The following is a 19,786-nucleotide window of genomic DNA, read 5'->3' on the forward strand; positions in this document are numbered from 1 at the left end:
TGACCTCAATAAACTCCAAAGATACATATAAATAAATACATATAAATATACAACATTTAACATCTCAAATGAATCCATTATTTATCATAAAAGAAAATATTCATAATTAAATAAATTAAACACATTTTCTGGCAACATAATGAAGTTACCTTAGCTCTTTACTGTGGGCATCGTATTTTTCGCATGAGATAAACTGTATCCCCGACAGTTAATTACATTACAGTAACTATCCCCATTTCCTAAATCTCATCATTCCTTTTCCTCCATCCCTCTTGCTTTCCCTTCAACCCTTCTGCCAGAATAATGAGCCACTGACTCCAAAAGCTTACCACATTTCCATATCTTTTATACGTATTTTGTCACATCACCAGTTGGTGTGTAGATTTTTTAACTATTCTGTTATACCTTCAAACTGAGAAATAACTGTACTTCTAAGTGTGATTTACATCCCAGAAAAATATGTGCAAAGGTAATGAAGTGAAAAGTATCTGAATGTATCTATATATTCCTGTAACAAGTAAAGTGGTTCCACATGGTCAGTATCTTTGTAAAAGTTATCAATAGATGAACAAAACTACTACTACTACTGCTGCTACTAATATTACTACTACATTAAAATATTGCAATATACTATTCTGAGAGAGAGGGAGTGGGAGAGGAAGACAGTCATACAGAAAGGGGAGGGGTGGAGTGATTTTCCACCACAGTGGGTTTACAACAGTAGATATTAATTAATTTCTTACAGACAAAAAATAACATTTACAGAGTTTTGCTTGAAATCTTACCCATTCCAAGAGCAAGAGAGCCTGCATTTTCAGAATATATATCTGTGTCATCACTTAGCTGCATAGTCACAGGTGGCAAAACAACAATTTGGTTCCATGGCACAAAAACCGTCCTTGTTAGAGGTCTAAAGGGACTTCGCTGAAACTGCAGTGTTACTGCACCTCCACCGTTAACCAAGACATCAAACCTGTCAAATAAGAACAAGAAATTTAAATTCTGTTAAAAAGTTTAACTATTTATGTAGCCAAGTTCTGCTGTATACAGGAACTGGCAAATTTATTTTGATTTAACTTTCCATTCTGATGCCCTACCTGCAGCCGCAGTCATCAGATACCCAAAGGAGGTAAGTCCTGTTTGCCACCTGTCTCCAGGTTGTGGAAACTATTTTCTGTGTGTGTAATCATATTTTAACTGTTTGTTTATATTATATCCAGAGGCAGAAAGAGGGGACCAGTCCAGCATTTACCTACATGACTACAGCAAACTGTGCAGATTTGACCTGTACTCACTCACCATCCTGTCTCACAAATTAGTGTGCTGTGAGTTACGCTATACTATCAGGTAAAGCAGACCAGACACTACCACTTCATAATTATCAGTATCTTTGGTGCTACCCTTGCTTCCCTGTTGTGCGGTATAGTGTTTGTGTCATAGCAGCTTTTATGGTCGTGGAGTTATGAATGGTTGAAGTGGCTGCCACCACGTCATGGTGGTCACCAGAACATCTTGTATCTCTTTTGCATCAATGTATTTTATGAGAGAAATAATTTGAAATTCTCATGCTTTTATAAATATTCTAAAATGTTAAAGAAAGTTTTCAAATGTTCTAGAATATTCTCGAATGTTCTAGAATACAAGCTAGAAATGGCACACATCAATTTGACCAATGAGTTGTGCAACAGAGTACAGACAGAGGAAAAACTCATTAAAAATTTGTATCTGCTTACAGAAAGGAACTACATAGGCAGTGAATGGTGATGTTAGGGAACAGTTTTAGCAACAAAATGACATAGTTCAACAAATAAATCAGAGAATACCTGGATAAGAAAAGAATATTTGAAGCTGCTGATACAATGATGAATCAAGACAAAAAAGTAAAATCCCAAATTCACTCAGTGTTACATGTATGCCCTTGCTAAGAGAGTTCTAAACAACTTCATAGAAGTGGAAATATTAACTGGGAAAGAGAAAGGCAAGTCAGTATTAATACTATGAATTCTATTCATTTCAACTAACTTACCATTCAGCCCTAAATGATTCCAATCTCTGGTACAATTAGCCCATAGTATGACTATCAATAAAGCACAAGGACAAACATTTTAATGCAGTGGAGCGAATTTGAAAGAACCATGTTTCTCATCTGGACAACTAACTGTATGTAGCATGTTTATATGGTGGAGTGCCACAAAACTTTTCCATCTTTGCTCCCGAAACCAAAACATCTAATCAGTTCATACAAATTTACTGTGGATAAGCTAGATGCTACACAAATGAGAAGATTAACTGCACTTTTTTTGCAACTGAGAAAAGAACTGGAAAAAAGGACCAAGTAAAGCAGGTTCTTTTCAGCTAGTTTAAAATATAATGTAATAAGACTAAATTGACAGTTTATAGTACATATTTAATTACCATACTTTATCATATCTGGAAAAGTGTAAATTAGTAATGGCAACTGAAAGGTTACTTTCATACCAAGTTCTGTAGATTCCATTATGCAGCAAAACCTTAATGAATATGGATAGGATATGAGAAAATTATACATTCAAACACCACAATAATAAATAATCATCAATAATGTTAAACAGCTTATGTCATTAAAACATGAGATAATATCTTCTGTACATATATAATATTTTAGCTGATATAAATGTGCTATTTAATCATCAAAAGTTGTCATTTTTCTTTTTGTTATACAGTTCATTTGCTATTTATCCATACTGTTTAGCTCATATATTCTGAAAATGGATTTTGAACGTATATTTTTTGGTCATTTGCTTCAAACTGTCATATGTACAACTCATTGTTACTTCCAGTTATTAGCTTGGTGCATAAGTTTCTAGCAGCCTTGTTTTGCATTTTGGTGTTCCAGTTACTATGGATTTATTATCAACTGTCATTTTTTATTTGTAGTTCACTATTGTTATTTGAGCTTACATATTGTCACTTTGTCATTTGGAGATAGTAAGCGGAGCTGTGGATGCTAGAAAATGGAGTGCCAAGTGGATAAATTGAAACACATCTGATATACTCTTCTGTTGGAGTTCAATAGAGCAGTGACAGCAGTGCGGGCAGCTAGAAACATTTGCACTGTGTATGAGGATAATGTCACTGGAAAGTGCACAGCAACAAAATAGTTTTCTCATTTTAAGGAGAGTTAGTGACTCTCCATGTTCAGGAAGTCCTTCGGAGTTTGATGAAGATCATTTGGACGCATTAATAAAAATGTGATCATTCTGCCATTGTCTAACATTTGTATGCAATGGGAAGGTTCAAAAAACAGTGCGTGGGTACTGCATACTCTAAGCCAAAATCACAAAAATCAGCAGGTGGCCACACGTGCATCTCTGCTTTCTCATCATCACTGGTGACAAGAAACGAGGTCTTTCTAATAACATAAGATTGACCCCAGAAAAGCAGCAACTCCTTGTACAAAGACCTGCACGCAACCATAAAGGATAATTTTATGCATCTGGTGGAACAGTGACAGCGTGATGTACTATGAATTGCTTTCCTAAGGTGTAACCATCACTACTGACATTTACTGTCAACAACTGAGATGTCTTGCAGACACAATCCAAGAATAACAAAAATGAGGACTGCATGAAGTGATGCTATTTCATAATAATGCCTGCCTGCATTCTGCTAGACTGACAAAAGAACACTAAACAGGAGGTGGGTTGGGTACTCTTTCCACATCCACCTTATTCGCCTGATCTTCACCCCCTGATTTTCACCTTTCCCGCTCTCTATTGAAAACTCTTCAAGAAACTTCCTTTCAAGATAAAAATGTGTTTGAACACTGTTTGAGATTTTCTTCGCCTCAAAATCATGTGACTTCTACTGTCACAGAACTGAAAAGTTACCCCAGTCGACAGACAGTTGTAAATAGTGAAGGAGAATGTATTACAAAGGGCTGTGATGTTTCAGCACTTTACATGAAAGTGGGTCAGTTAGAGAGGCTTTTTAACACTCTCTATGAAAATGTAATCTGTTTTCTTCCAACACCCACTACTTCTAAATTTCCTACATAATATATACTGCAATAGATCGTAAAGTAATTCAACATGATTGACTGTGAAAACATCACTACTTCTCAAGTTGTTTCAATGTACACAAATGCACTACAGTCATTTGAGTAAAAATTTGAAGCAATTTGTGTATCAACATTACCAGATCATTTCAAATCAGCCTAATAATGGCAACTTCATCAAGAAGATAATGTATGAATGATCCTGATGTGTTTTGTTATTTGTGGTTCTCTGACTACTCTCAAAAGCATGAGAGAGAACATAACCTCATTTGTCAAAAAAGTATACCTATCTTATTTCAGTATAAAGTTAGGAGACCAGCACAAAACTTTTGCATCACGTACTGTTTGTCATACATGAGTTGTAGGTTTGACGAAATGGATACAAGGCAAAAAGAAATCTTTACTGTTTGGGATTCAAATGACATGGAGAGAACAAGAAAACTATGTAGATGATTACTATTTTTGTGTGATAAAAGTTGGTTGGCTAACAAGAACAGTATGAAATCAACATGAAATCTGAAATCAGCCATAAGGCCCATACCACATGGTCCTGACATTCCAAGCCTGAACCCTCCACTACTTTTGAATCGTCATCATCATCATCGAGTGAAACTTCAGATCCTGATAATAACTGCACACTCTCAAAACGATAACCAGAGCAGTTCACACAAGAAGAACTGAATGACTTGGTAAGAGATGTGGGAGATCTGGGTCTCTCAAAAGAAGCAACATACATTTTAGTGTCTTCTCTAAAGAAAAACATTTGCTTATTTTGGGCACAACATCTACTGGTTTCAATCAAGACAATCATAATTTTATGACTATTTCGTAACAGAAGGCTCTCTTATTTCTTGTTTATAGTAAGATCACTGAAGGTGTGTTATCAAGGTGTGGTGTTCCTAGAAACCAATGAATGGAGGCTACATATAGATTCTAACAAAAGAAGCTTCAAGACCATTTGTCAAGAAAGTTAGTCAAAGCATTGCCTAAAGATGGTGACTGTTTTAAGTATATAAGTCCCTTTTTTTTCTTTTTTTTTTTTTTCTTCTGCCCGAGTCGAAAAGGAATATTTGTGGGACCAAATATTAGAAGTTTGATGAAAGATGAAGTATTTGAAGCACGATTGGTTTGGGCAGGATTTAAGAATGTGGCTGACAATTTCTTTGGGAATAGGAAACACCCAGATTTCGAAGTCAAGGTGAAAAATATGTTGATAGCTCAGAAACATTTAGGATTAAATTTGATCCATTTTTTCATAGCCATCTTGAATTCTTCCAACACAATTGTGGAAATGATAGTGAAGAACATGGAGAAAGAGCTCATAAAGACATGAAAGAAATACAATCATGTTATCACGGCAGGTGGGATGAAGGGATGATGGCTGACTATTGTTGGTCTCTAAAGAGATAATATGGAGGTAAAGCACAGAAGAAAAGCTTGAAGACAAAATTTTGGTATGAAGAGGAAGCAGTACTGAAATAGTGCAGTGTCTCTACAAGACTTGGAATATACTTAACTTAAATTGTGATTATGTCTATTAACCAATGTGTGATGTTTGATTTTGTTTACTGCATACATTTGTAAACACTTTACATTTAACTAGTATAGCTGTAAGTGTCTTTATTACTATATTTAAGTGTCTTAATATTCTAAAAATATGACATTTTCTGGTACCATTATTACAGTTTCTCATATGTGATAGCCTAAATCTTACTTCATATTCTTCAACACAGGCCAGCAATTAATAAAAAACACCCTTCAGGATTAGACGACTTGAACAAAAATTTGATTTTGCAGCCCTGTGATACTGATGTGTATCTGTTTCATTATTAAACATATCGAAAACAAACTACAAACTTATACACCAACCTAATATTTTCCAAAACCTCTGCATACAAACCTCTCAACTGTGATCGCATACCATAAGTCCAATGTGACCTCAAGCAGCTTCTCAGGGCTTTGGGTCCATTCCAAAATCTGACACCTGAATCCATCTCCCTCCCCACACCGCAAGCCCATGCATTCCTGCCTTTTACCAATTCTGTAAACTCCATAAACCTAAACTCCACAGGTCTTCCTACTGGTTTTCCCATTGTTGATGGGTACAATGCAACCACATACAGGACCTCTGCCTTTGTTGACAAGCATCTACAAAGTATTGTCCATAACCTCCTGTACTACATTCAAGACACAACTGACTTCCTTCACAGCATCTCCAGTTCCTCTCTCCATGCCACCACACTTCTTGTTGGTCACTGTGGATGCAGTATCCTTGTTCACCAAATCCCCCATGCCCACAGCTGCAGAACATCCTCCTGATACCAGATCCACTATATTTTTCCTAATTCTCTTAGCCAATCACATCCTTATCCACAATTACACTCTAAAAAATGACATACCACAAAGGAACTATCTGAATGGGATGGAAATTGGTGGATGTGAAGTACATGTACATAGAAACAAATAATTGCAACTTCTTAAAAACTGGATGATTTATTTAAGAGAAACAGCTTCACAAATTGAACAAGTCAGTAACACATTGGTCCACCTCTGGTCTTCATGCAAGCAGTTATTCAGCTTGGCATTGCTTGATAGAGTTATTGGATGTCCTCCTGAGGGCCAAATTCTGCCTGCCTGGTATGTCAGAGCATCAAAATCCTGAGATGGTTGGAGAGCCGCACCCACAATGCGCCACATGTTCTCAATTGGCTGGCCAAGGTAGGATTTGGGAAGCACAAAGTATGGGTGGGTATTATCTTACTGAATTGTAAGCCCAGAATGGCTTGCTATGAAGGGCAATAAAACGAAGCATATAATATTGCCGATTTACTGCTGCATAACTCCTAAAACCACCTAGTTCACCCACATTTACACTTTGAGTCATTGTATCTCGGTGAGAGACAAAGCAGTAGGTTCACACATTTTTATCCAGTAGTGTCATATGATGTAATGTTCTGGGATGACTCATATTTAGAAAAGGAAGTCTTCATTACTCAAAAATGTGCTGTAAGAATAACATTTTGTGCTCACACACAATCACATTGCAGACATCTGTTACAGAAGGTAACTGACTTCTGCTTCACAATATATTTCTCCTGTCATGAAGGTTGTTGCAAATAATCCACTGCAGTTTAAAAAGAACAATGATGTGGATCCATCAGCAGCTGATCATGTTTTACAAAACAGGAATTTATCATCTCATATCCTAGTAGGATAAATATCTTAACATGTGTGGTGATTACTTTTCATGGTACAATTACATAGTCTTGTTGTGGCAGTTGTTCATTTTTCATTTGACAGCCCCTCAAAATACTAGAATACTAATCAATAATTCAATATTTGTTTTATGCTTTTTGCACAAAAGTAGAGAATAAAAAAATTTGAAAAATGCATGAAATGTTTTGTCAACTGATTTTTCTAAAAGTAAGAAATGGGATAGATTAGAGAAATATTCGACCTGCCTCATTTGCTGTATATGAGAATCATCCAGAGGCTCATAAAATGTTTGTCTAATCTACTTTATTCCTTGGTTTTAGGTACATTATTTCACAAAACATTTGTAAATTATTTTTTTTCAATTTTTTATTATAATGTGAATATAATAGAGGGAAACATTCCACGTGGGAAAAATATATTTAAAAAGAAAGATGATGAGACTTACCAAACAAAAGCGCTGGCAGGTCGATAGACACACAAACAAACACAAACATACACACAAAATTCTAGCTTTCGCAACCAACGGTTGCCTCGTCAGGAAAGAGGGAAGGAGAAGGAAAGGCAAAAGGATATGGGTTTTAAGGGAGAGGATAAGGAGTCATTCCAATCCCGGGAGCGGAAAGACTTACCTTAGGGGGAAAAAAGGACAGGTATACACTCGCACACACACACATATCCATCCACACATACACAGACACAAGCAGACATTTGTAAAGGCAACTTTACATATGTCTGCTTGTGTCTGTGTATGTATGGATGGATATGTGTGTGTGTGTGTGAGTGTATACCTGTCCTTTTTTTCCCCCTAAGGTAAGTCTTTCCGCTCCCGGGATTGGAATGACTCCTTATCCTCTCCCTTAAAACCCATATCCTTTTGTCTTTCCTTCTCCTTCCCTCTTTCCTGACGAGGCAACCGTTGGTTGCGAAAGCTAGAATTTTGTGTGTATGTTTGTGTTTGTTTGTGTGTCTATCGACCTGCCAGCGCTTTTGTTTGGTAAGTCTCATCATCTTTCTTTTATTATAATGTGTAAGAAAAGATGGTGGGTATGAATTATTAAGACATAATTGTTTAACAAAACTTGTAGAAGGTTAGCAGGTAGCAATATTTATAAATGCATATGTAATGTGAATGTTAAATGACTCGTTCCACATCATTACAATTAATCATACACATGATCCAACTAACTAACAGAAATGAAAATTGTAAATTTTATTTTTGTGACAGTTGTTGATTGGTATGGCACAAAACAGTTTCAGTTAATGGCTAATAAGTAGTGGGAATATTTCTGGATATGTGCATAGATGTTGTATTTGGGATTTTAAGTGTACATCTTGTTTTTTTTTTTTTTATAAATGCATGTAATGACTTATCTGTCAAATGCGTCTTGTTCTTTCAGCGAATTTAAAAATGGGCATCATATATGAAAGAAAATACACACACAGCTATTGACGGGGTCACATACCAACAGCCTGAAAATGCTTGAAGTGTTACACCTTTATGGTACCTTGTGTGTTGCTTTTCAGACAGCCCTCCTCCACAGGTGAACCACCAATGAAAATAGCATATCACAGAATGTGATTACTATTACCATGATGTGGATATAAAACTATCACCATTGTGGTTACTTGGCATTTATTTATGACACAAATAACAATTGCTGAGGAATCTGAACTGGTGGAAACAAGAAGAAAGATGTCTAACATCTCATAAAAATTTACTTATGAAATAGTATGTAATACATTCTTCCATCTCGTGTGTATAGTTTACAAAGGAACCATACAGATAAAATTAGACAAATGAAAAATTGGACAGAGGTATACTATCAGGGAATCTTTCTGCACTCCATCCTTTACTGTAATGGGAAGAAATATTACATACAAGATGTTCCACAAACGGGTTTACACTGCATGAATGTTAATAACTGAGAAGATAATAATGATAACCTCATCCAATTCTAATAATATGGTGCTCTCATGATTAGTGTGGGTAGCTATTCATTTAATTACTTTTGAATGCATTATGGGAACAGCAGTGATCAATGTCTTGTAAATAATTACTATTAAAAACAGTCTTGATCATGATTTATTTAACAAGGTGACCGGTTTCGACCACTACTGTGGTCATCTTCAGACCATTGAGTAGGAACCCCTTTCTCCAACAGAAAGGGGTTCCTACTCAATGGTCTGAAGATGACCACAGTAGTGGTCGAAACCGGTCACCTTGTTAAATAAATCGTGATCAAGACTGTTTTTAATAGTAATTAGCTATTCATTTGTTTTTCTTTGTTTATTTTCAGTTGCCAGTAACTACAAGTAAGATGGTTGGAAACTTGTCCTTGAAGCAAACAAAGTGGATTTTAAGGCATTATTAGAAATGTGAAAACATAAAAGAAGTGCAGAAACGATGGCAAGCAGACTTTGATACTGTGCCACAGTCACATGTAACAATACTGAAATCGTGCAACAACTTTGAGAGGGAGAGAAGTATGCATGACCTGGAGAAGGAATGGTACATCATGAAGAAATCAGTAGTGGACAAAAGAGGGGTGCCTGCAGTGGTATAAGCTTTCACAGGATCCCCAGGAAATACATTCAGCACACTGCACGTGAATCAGATGTACGCAAATCAAGCATTCAGTGCATTTTCAAGCAAGCAAAATGAAAACCCAACATTCCCAGGTTGCTTTACACAACTAATGAGGATTATCTGGATAGATGCTTCAAATTTTGTGAATGGATTTGTGATAGTGAACAGGTGGCAGCTGTCACTGCTGTGCTTGGCCTGATGAGACAAAGTTTAAATTAAATGGAACCACCAGTCACCATAAGTGTGTGTACTGGGCAAGAGATAATCCCCATGTTAAGGAAGAACAAGATGTTAAGCTTCCTGTGTTATCAGTGTGGTGTGGTTTGGCTTACCATTGTGATGTATGACAATTGCTAGATGAAACACTTGTTGAGTTGTGGATAGGCCAAAGAGGAAGAGTTGAGTTTTCACCCGGATCTCCTGATTTATGTTGTTAGATTTCTTTCTGTGGGGAACTCTGAAGGACAACATCTACACTACAATGCCATGTACATTGGATGCCATCAGAGAGATGACTGTGACTGTCTTTGAATCCATTCTACTGGCAACCATAAAACTTTTGGCAATCTGTTCCACAGTACTTTATTGCTGCTGATGGAGGACATACTGAACATCTTCAACAGTAAAACATCATCAGTAATGTCAAGACCATCTATGTGACTTAAAAATTCATAGTTTTTGTTACTTTTGTTTGAGTCATTAAAGTTCAGACACTGTAAACCCCTTTGTGGAGCATCCTGTATATTACAATGAACGGTAAGGAGTATAAGTGTAGATACAATTATAAATGTTATGATTTCAATTAGGTAATTTCAATAAAACCTCAGCAGCATCATTTCAAATAAACTATACCCAAATATTTTGCATTCCTTATTCTCTGAAACGAGGAAATATGTTTAATTATGCACGAAGGAAACTGTTCTGTAATCACATGTGGAAATTTAACAGAATAAACTTCTACTCGGCAAGAACAGTCAGTTACATTGGAGCACATTTTTCTCAGTATTTTAGTTATGATGAAGGATATGAAGTGAATGGAAGTAGTATTTTACACACAATACACCAGAGGTTTGTGATCATTTTTCATATAAAGCAGAAGTATGTTTCTACAGATTGTAATAGTTATTCACTCCCCCCCCCCCCCCCCCTCTCTCTCTCTCTCTCTCTACAGTGACTATACAGATGAGACTGCTGAAATTGATAGAGATATGGTCTAAAGCAGACTGCCAATATACATATGGAGTGATCACGAAGTTGCCATCTGAGGGCAATGATGCAGTGTATATGCAATATTAGCATGGCTCCAAGGCAGGTATATCAGTACTAACATGTAGCCAAGGGATCAGTGTGGCATTCGCATTTTGCTGACATGCGTGCAGTAACTGCGGAAATGTGAACTATGGCTACATCATTACCAAATGTGTCTAAACAGAAACAATATGCTACTATGCTTTTTTTGGCTGCTGATGACAAACGCTGGTATACATCCATCAGAGAATGAAGAATGTGTATGAGACACCACATGTGTTGAATACTGTGGTTGTGCCAAGTTCCATGCTGGGTGCTCCTGCCTCATGATAATGCATGTCCCCATTTTGCAAATTTCATAACGTAGAAGTTACGCCAACTCAAGTAGGAAACACCCACCCTACAATCCTGATCTCTTCCCATGTGATTATCATGCCTTCAGTCAGTCAAAAAAGGCTTTGAAGAGTCAACAATTCCTGTCAGACAAGGATATGAAGCAAGCAGTTATGGATTTCTTCACACAGTATGACACATTGTTTTACCAAACTGGTATCTTAACCCTTTAACTGCTCTGGACGTGTTAACAAGCATGCCTTTGTACCTGTCCGTGTGCTCTGAACGTGTCTAGGTGTGACACCAGTCCTTCTACCTGATACTCTGAACGTGTCTACATGTAGACAGAGCACAGAGCATTCAGAGCACACAGGGACAGGTACAAAGGCGCGCGCATTGACACGTACAGAGCAGTTAAAGGGTTAAACCTGGTGCATCAGTGGGATGATTGTCACAGTGTTCACAGTGATTTTGCCTAATTGGCATACCAATTCAGGACTTTACAGCCTTCAAATGGGAACTTTTTGATCACCCATTATATTTCATAATATTTTGAGTGAGTAGCGAAGCTTGAACAATGACGTTTGCAGACACAAGATGAATGACTGACCATTTCTGTATCCTGACCCTAATGTGGGACAAAATTTGGAGTATAGAGATTTGGAGAAAATGTACAAGTGTCATGACACCTCTAAAATACCATAAGAGAGAAAACAATGTGAAAAATTTATCTCATTTGTCGTGTGAACACTGATTCTACGTAGGTCACCATGTATTTCAACCAGAAATAGTGTGCATCTTAATGGTATGTTTTTTAGTTTCAAGGCAAGTTGACAATTTCATTTTTGCGTGCAATTTTTGAAAACAGATGTAGTGGTCTTATTGGGGGGGGGGGGGGGCTCGAAGCATAATATGTTTTTGAGTTTTTGCTGACCTGCAATGTAATGCTTTGTTTCTGAGGGAGCTGTGTCAAACCGTTTTGCAACAGAATAAGAAAAAGGCCTCCGCTACAGCAGAATGGAAGAGTTGAAATGCAAGTTTTTTAATAGCTGGTACTGTGGTTGTGGGCATATAACATTAAAGAGTAAAGTTATGCATGAACTGCTTGGTCTTTGACAAGATCACTGCAAGAAATATTGCTACCAATTGCATATTATATTCTTACTGTTCATTTACCACAACAAATACTTTTTTCACTATAGCTGCATGACCTCAAAAGCTTATGCATTATGAAATCATGAGAAGAATGAAGAAATATGCTACCATTATTGATTGGAGGATAATTCAAAGAGAGATACTTCTGAGATCAAAGCACGTTAACTGCTTTGTCAGTTATCTTTATGATTCTACAAGTATTTACACCACAGTGTATTATCATGCCAGAGATGCTGTTTTATATTACATTAAACAAATCATTAAATTTTACAAGTTCCTCCCAGTAAAAGTTGCTGTACTGTGATACTGTTCATTTACCACACAACATCAATAACTTTATGCAGAAAATGTGCAGATCAGTTAAATGTCTGTAAGTTTAATTGCTTTATTACCTTGTTACAATTCATCTTAAGAAACATTATGAATTTCTATATTCTACACACCAATACTTATTTCGTAATATTAGACTCCAATATGCATCATACAATTCATAACTGATATCTGATATGTATACTTAAGTTTTATGTTAGAATTATATCTTAAATATTGAGCAAAAAAGTACTGTTCAATATTCTCAAGGAAAGGTCTCAGTCATGCATCAGAATATTTTAGATTTTCTCGGAGGAGGAGGAGGAGGAGGAGGAGGATGAGGAGAAGATTAGTGTTTAACATTCCATTGACAATAGGATGGAGAAGGAGATCAGCCATGCCCTTTTGAAGAAACCATCCTGCCATTTGCTTTCAGCAATTTACGGAAATCATGGAAAACCTAAATCAGGATGGTCAGATATGGGTTTGGATCATCATCTTCCCGAAATGCAAGGCCAGTGTGCTAACTACTGTGCTACCCTGCTCAGTAGTTTTCTCGTCTTCATTTTAATTGCTTGTGAAGCAAATGGATAAAACAATAATGTCAGCTTCCTGTAATAAGGGAAGGTTGAGCAGGAATTAGCAGCCTGAGGCAATTATAGCTTTGCAGATGGAGACAAGCATCACTGAAGAAGGATGGCAAACTAAAATTACCAGGCTTTTTTCAAAGAACTCTTCTTCTTATTCATTTTAGTTGAATTAAATATCACAGAAATGCTCAGTCTGGAAGTGGAGGTAGTAATTTTAACACAGCTACACATGAATGCAAGTCCAGTGCTTAACAGTACACCATATTGCTTCATACAAAAGTTGAAGGGCATGGACAGTTGATTTAAAAATGGGCAACGATCATGACAGTATCTGGGAACTGGCTCACACAGCTACAATAATTTATACGAGAAAGAGAAATGGGCAAGATCTCGGTTATTTTAGAAGTGCTCTGTTGGAACATGTTGCCAACATTATCATATTTGATAAAAACATTAGTATTATGTGCAGCTTCATTTTTAAATTTTTACATACTACACACAAGAATAGTTATACACAATCATAATTTACATAACATTTTTATTTGTTTCCCTTTCAGTCAATAAAATATGATTAGTCCACAAAACATTCTCATAAATTATGCAAGTTTGTGTATGATAAAAATATGTTGTTATTTGATAGGTAATAACGTGGATTCATTCGGTACTTACCAACCACCAGCTCTTGTAAGCGTAAATCCAAATCTAGAGTCACGATCAACACTGACTCTAATTCCAACTATCCCTAAACCTTGTGGTGTTACTACCTGTCCTCTCATGACAGAAACTCTCCTATTTGCAAGGGAGCAGAAAATAAATATATAAGCAAAACGTAGAGGAGCACAAAATAATGTTAAAAACACAAAACAAACTAACTTTGATAATGAACTCTGAATGTTTTTTGTTACTGCTCTGATCATTTAAGTGATTAATACATAGCTTCCCACATAAATAAACTGTTATTTACTCTGATAACAAGCTTTTCCTTTTACCATATCACAGAACGTCACAATTTTGATGGCTGAAATGCCTCTGAAGTACAGCTTTCTTCCTAGTGTATTTAAACATGGTTGTGTATAACCTTATAGGCAACAAACAGAACTTTTAGCACTTTATATTGATATTTGTTTTCTCAGCAACTACCAACTGGTACAAATAACTAAGATAATAACTATTTAATATGTTTCAAAAGTTGATTTTCATGTCAGTAAACTCACCAGTTTCATACCATAGAATCTGGAAACAAGTCTTGATAAAAATCTAATGTAGAAGCGCATGCTGCACAAACACAAAATGAGTACAGACACATTTACCTCACATTTATGTTTAGACAAACGTGTCTATTACTTCACAGTAACAATTATTAGTTTCTTTATTCTCTCTCTGAAATAACATCTTAGATGCTAATAAATGTGATATTCATAATCCAAACTGCTGATACAAATGAACAACTACTAAAATAAATTACAAATAATATTAAAAATAAAAATGAATGTTTATGCTGTATGCAATTTAAAAAGAGAACCTGGGATAGGAGCAAGATCATCAGAGTTAACAGACAAGAATAATGTACACATTTTGCCACTCTAAACTACTGCTTTTAATGTTTAAAGATTGGAACTTGCTCCCTAATCCATATGTGGATCTAACCATTCAACTGGTTTAATTAAGCATATTTCTCCACCTTCTCCTTCCACAGTTTTCTCATCCCATCTTTCACCAAGTCTCAAGTTGGGGACTGAACCTCTCAACACGAACTTGGTTATCGCCAATCATCTTATTTCAACTTAAGCTAGTTTCTTTCCTCTCCTCAATTCTGTTCCACAGTTTCTGTATCCTGACTTTTTCTGATTCCCTTCCGCTCTAAATTTCTGTCATCTTCTACTTTCCTTTTTTGATACCTCATACATTACATGTTTATATAGATTTACTTTACTTCATTTCTCAGCTTTCCATCAACGCATCTGTGACTTATTCAAAAATATTACGTTTATTAAGTCACCTATCTATTGCTTTATGTTCAGTATTAGTGATCTAAGCTTTAAATCTTCATTATTATAGCTTTTGTTATTTCCATTTTTTTTATCTAGCATTTGAAGTGACTCCTTCATCTATGCTAGTTTCTGTAACTTCTTTCTGGCACCTCCTTGGCTTTCATTCCTATGAAGATATTCTTTGTAATCAAAAAGCATGAGGTACTTGTTTTCTCTGTCAGTGAGTTAGTCAAAATGATTTTGGTATTTCCAGTTAGTAAGCTGTTGTCTAGTATAAAATAAAGATACAGACAATCAATATATAACTAATTTGTATAATGTATTTTGAAGATATGTGCAGAGTGGACAGATATCTGAATTTCCATTGTGTTAGCCACTGACACTGTAAGCTGTGTGCATAATTAAAATAGGATAAATGCGATAACCAGTTACACATTTAGTCCTCAATTAGAATCTGATGTTTGCTAGTGTGCAGTGTTACTAACACTATACACTTGGCTAGTTTCATTCATATCTTACTCTGTATTTTTCAAAGAAATGTATTATCTTTACAATAATATAGCTTGAATATAATAGAGGGAAACATTCCACGTGGGAAAAATATATCTAAAAACAAAGATGATGTGACTTACCAAACGAAAGTGCTGGCAGGTCGATAGACACACAAACAAACACACAAAATTCAAGCTTTCGCAACCAACGGTTGCTTCGTCAGGAAAGAGGGAAGGAGAGGGAAAGACGAAAGGATGTGGGTTTTAAGGGAGAGGGTAAGGAGTCATTCCAATCCCAGGAGTGGAAAGACTTACCGTAAGGGAAAAAAAGGACAGGTATACACTCGCACACACACCCATATCCAACCACACATACACAGACACAAGCAGACATTTGTAAAGGCAAAGAGTAAAAGTATAACATAAAAAACACTTAACAGCACCAAAATTTGTCGAGATATTGAGATACCACTTTTATTCTAGTAAACTCTTTGCCTTTACAAATGTCTGCTTGTGTCTGTGTATGTGTGGTTGGATATGGGTGTGTGTGTGAGTGTATACCTATCCTTTTTTCCCCTTAAGGTAAGTCTTTCCGCTCCTGGGATTGGAATGACTCCTTACCCTCTCCCTTAAAACCCACATCCTTTCGTCTTTCCCTCTCCTTCCCTCTTTCCTGACGAAGCAACCGTTGGTTGCGAAAGCTTGAATTTTGTGTGTATGTTTGTATGTCTATCGACCTGCCAGCACTTTCGTTCGGTAAGTCACATCATCTTTGTTTTTAGATATACAATAATATAGCTTTATATACAGTTATGAACTAATCGTTTCTTACCAATGGAAAACAGGTATTAATTCTAGATTTAATATGATGCTATTATTTCTTTACTGACAGAATATTCAATTTCTTTTTCTACTATTTTTCTATTTATCATCATTACATTAATCTAAAATTCAGGATTGAAACAATAAAGAAAAATGAGGAAAGTCAAACCCACCTGTAACTGACTGATGTATAACATAAAAAACACTTAACAGCACCATAATTTGTCGAGATATTGAGATACCACTTTTATTCTAGTTTAAGTAAAAAAAACACTCCACAGATCAACAGCCATAGGTGTATGGTGTGTTTCAATGAATGTGTGTGTTTACTTAAAAGTATGAATGGAATGAAGTGGTAGCTCAACACCTTTCAATCTCTGTGCCATTGTGTGTTTCTATGTGCCATGCATCAGCTACTGACGAGATGACGTTTTACCTCAAATCAGTTCACTGGAGTTAGAGTATTTAATTCTGAAATCTGTTGTATGACATTAATGCAAAGAAGGGTAGTTAAACATTACTTACAGCCTGTTTTTACACAGCTCTTAAGCACCCTTAACAGTCTTATGCACCCTCAAAATACGTTATATGCTTCCAGAATTAATATTTGTGTGTAACTACCATGAAGAGACACAAGTTTCTTTACTGACATGATAAAAATTATGGCAACTGACTCTGGTGTCATAACTTCACATAAGTTCAGAACTGATATAATTTGGTCTTTCCATGAAATGAGTAATGTTGGTAGTGTCACAAACAAACTTTAATAACTGTAAAACATCATTAAATGGATTTACAATCCAAAATGTTGTGTGATCAGGTCAGTAACTTCAAACATTCAGAAAATTTAGTGTCTCAATACTTTAGAAGCTAGTATTATTCATAATAATAAGGAGAGATATCTGCAGTAGACTACTCACTATAAAAATTGATACTATTCACTCCTATGACAAATTTGGCCACCATGACATTTACTTTGAATCATCATCATCTCCATTGTTGATATTTTGCATTTAACTTTATAGTGAACATAACTGCACAAATCTCTCATATAATATATCACCTATTATCATGCATTTGCAATAACGACAAAAACAGATGAAAAATAATTTATAAAAGAGAGAAAGATAAAAAGCAATTAAAAAATCTAAAATAGTGCATTTGTGCAACACACAAAGATAAAAGGAAAGTAACATTAAGACAAATATAGCATAAAATGGATTACACAAAACATTTTTAAATTAACATATATTTGTAATTTTAACTACTTCATAATAAGGTATAATTGAAAAATTTTCCAGACACGTAACACTGGCTGCTTTAGCCATGACAGGAGAAAAACAATTTTAACTGCAAAATTTCCTTATGAGAATGTAAAACTCAAACACCTATTTTTGCACTTTTAGAGCTGGAAAGCAACAAGACTCATAAGTGACAGACTTATTATACAGTGAAAGTATATGTAACTTAGCTCATGCACCTTTGAACAAGAGAAATGTGAATTTGTATGGGAAGAAAGATAAGAGAACAATGTCCACACTGACACGATGAGAGTATTATGAAAGCAAATCTGTCATCAAAGTTACAATAAGAAATTTACCGTGTTGCTGTTAATCAAAGATAAAAATGATTGTATAATCAATAGCCACCACATAGTTATAGGATTAAGTAACTGATTAAGGATGAATGGGAGGAAAGATTAGTGTTTAATGTCCCATTGACTACGAGGTCAATTAGAGACAGGCATGGTGGATGAACAGTAAGAAGACAAAGAAAATACTGCTGCGAGGTGAACAAATAACTTCACGGTATTTTCAATTAAATAGCTACAAAACAAATAACTGGATATACTATGGATAAGGGACAACCTTGATGAACACACAAATTTCACTACAGTGTGACTATAGTAGGTTAGCAGATCTGTGCAAAATCACAAAGAATTGTCAAAATGGCACTTAGAAGATGGCACAATGAAAGAATAATAAGAACTGTAAACACAATGATAAAGGAACTGCTGCAGGATAGAAGACACACAAAAAATGCATGACATGAGACTACATGAAAATAAATTAAAATAAGTGTGAAGCACAACTGGGTAATGGGTAAAGAAGAATGTACACACAAAGAGGGGACTGCATCAAAGGGGCAAAAGAAAGACAAAAGAGGAAAAAACAGGAGGGTAATACCAGAGGAGGAAGCAGGGCTTATTTCAAGAAGTCATATACTGCAGAAATCTATTCATAATAACAACAGGCTCCCAAATTCTGTTGCACCACATTTTATTATCCAAACAGCATGATGGATTTAAAAAGATACTTTACTGTGACACTGCACTTCTAAATGCTATTATACATAACATTCATCCTGCAGTTAAAGATATATAATAAATGAAAACTGGCATGGCCATAATTTTGTAATAAAATCTGAGACAAGCACAATATATACTACATTTTGCAGGAAGTGCATTATTGGACCTACATTGATACTGCTGTTGTTATATATATGATATCCCTTATAAACCACAGTTGTTGGTGACCTGAATGCTACTTTTTACAGCTGCTCAACAAACATGTACCTAAATGATTTCTTTCAAAATTACTTAAATGGTTTTCAAAAGTGTAGCTGAAGCCTCTTTTAAACTTACTCTTTTATCTAATCTTAAGTTAAGCATTACTTTCTATTCTGAAACAAATTTATAATCTGAAATCATAAAATTGTATTTGCACTTCCCATTACTGATTTATTTTCATTACACCAATAATCAACAGTGCATTTCATACTTTGATAATGGTGGTAAAGGGCAAAAAAATAAGGATGGCATCACATATACTGAATTATGTACACTGACAAATATCACATGGTTATAAACATGGGACTCCTACACTATTTAACGAAAAAAAATTACAGCAAATTACTGGGAAAATATCCTGCATTACAGAATTTTCCAAGACTCTTAAAAATGTTTTTCTCCTGTCAAAATAATTGTGTTGGATTGGTATCACATTTTA

The 19,786-nt window shown here is 35.5% G+C and overlaps 1 protein-coding gene across 1 annotated transcript in view; it reads right to left on the minus strand.

Annotated features, from left to right (window-relative positions):
* The window catches only part of LOC126175520 (teneurin-a), a 192,612-nt gene that overhangs the window by 110,811 nt on the left and 62,015 nt on the right, over positions 1-19,786 (minus strand). The window contains exons 8-9 of the mRNA XM_049922345.1: positions 14,144-14,263; positions 786-973 (exon numbers count right to left, since the gene is read on the minus strand). Of these exons, the coding sequence (XP_049778302.1) occupies positions 786-973; positions 14,144-14,263 (308 nt within the window). The remainder of the gene's footprint in view (positions 1-785; positions 974-14,143; positions 14,264-19,786) is intronic.

The sequence above is a fragment of the Schistocerca cancellata genome, chromosome 3 (genome assembly GCF_023864275.1).
Source record: "Schistocerca cancellata isolate TAMUIC-IGC-003103 chromosome 3, iqSchCanc2.1, whole genome shotgun sequence".
In the NCBI taxonomy this organism is placed as follows: Eukaryota; Metazoa; Arthropoda; class Insecta; order Orthoptera; family Acrididae; genus Schistocerca; species Schistocerca cancellata.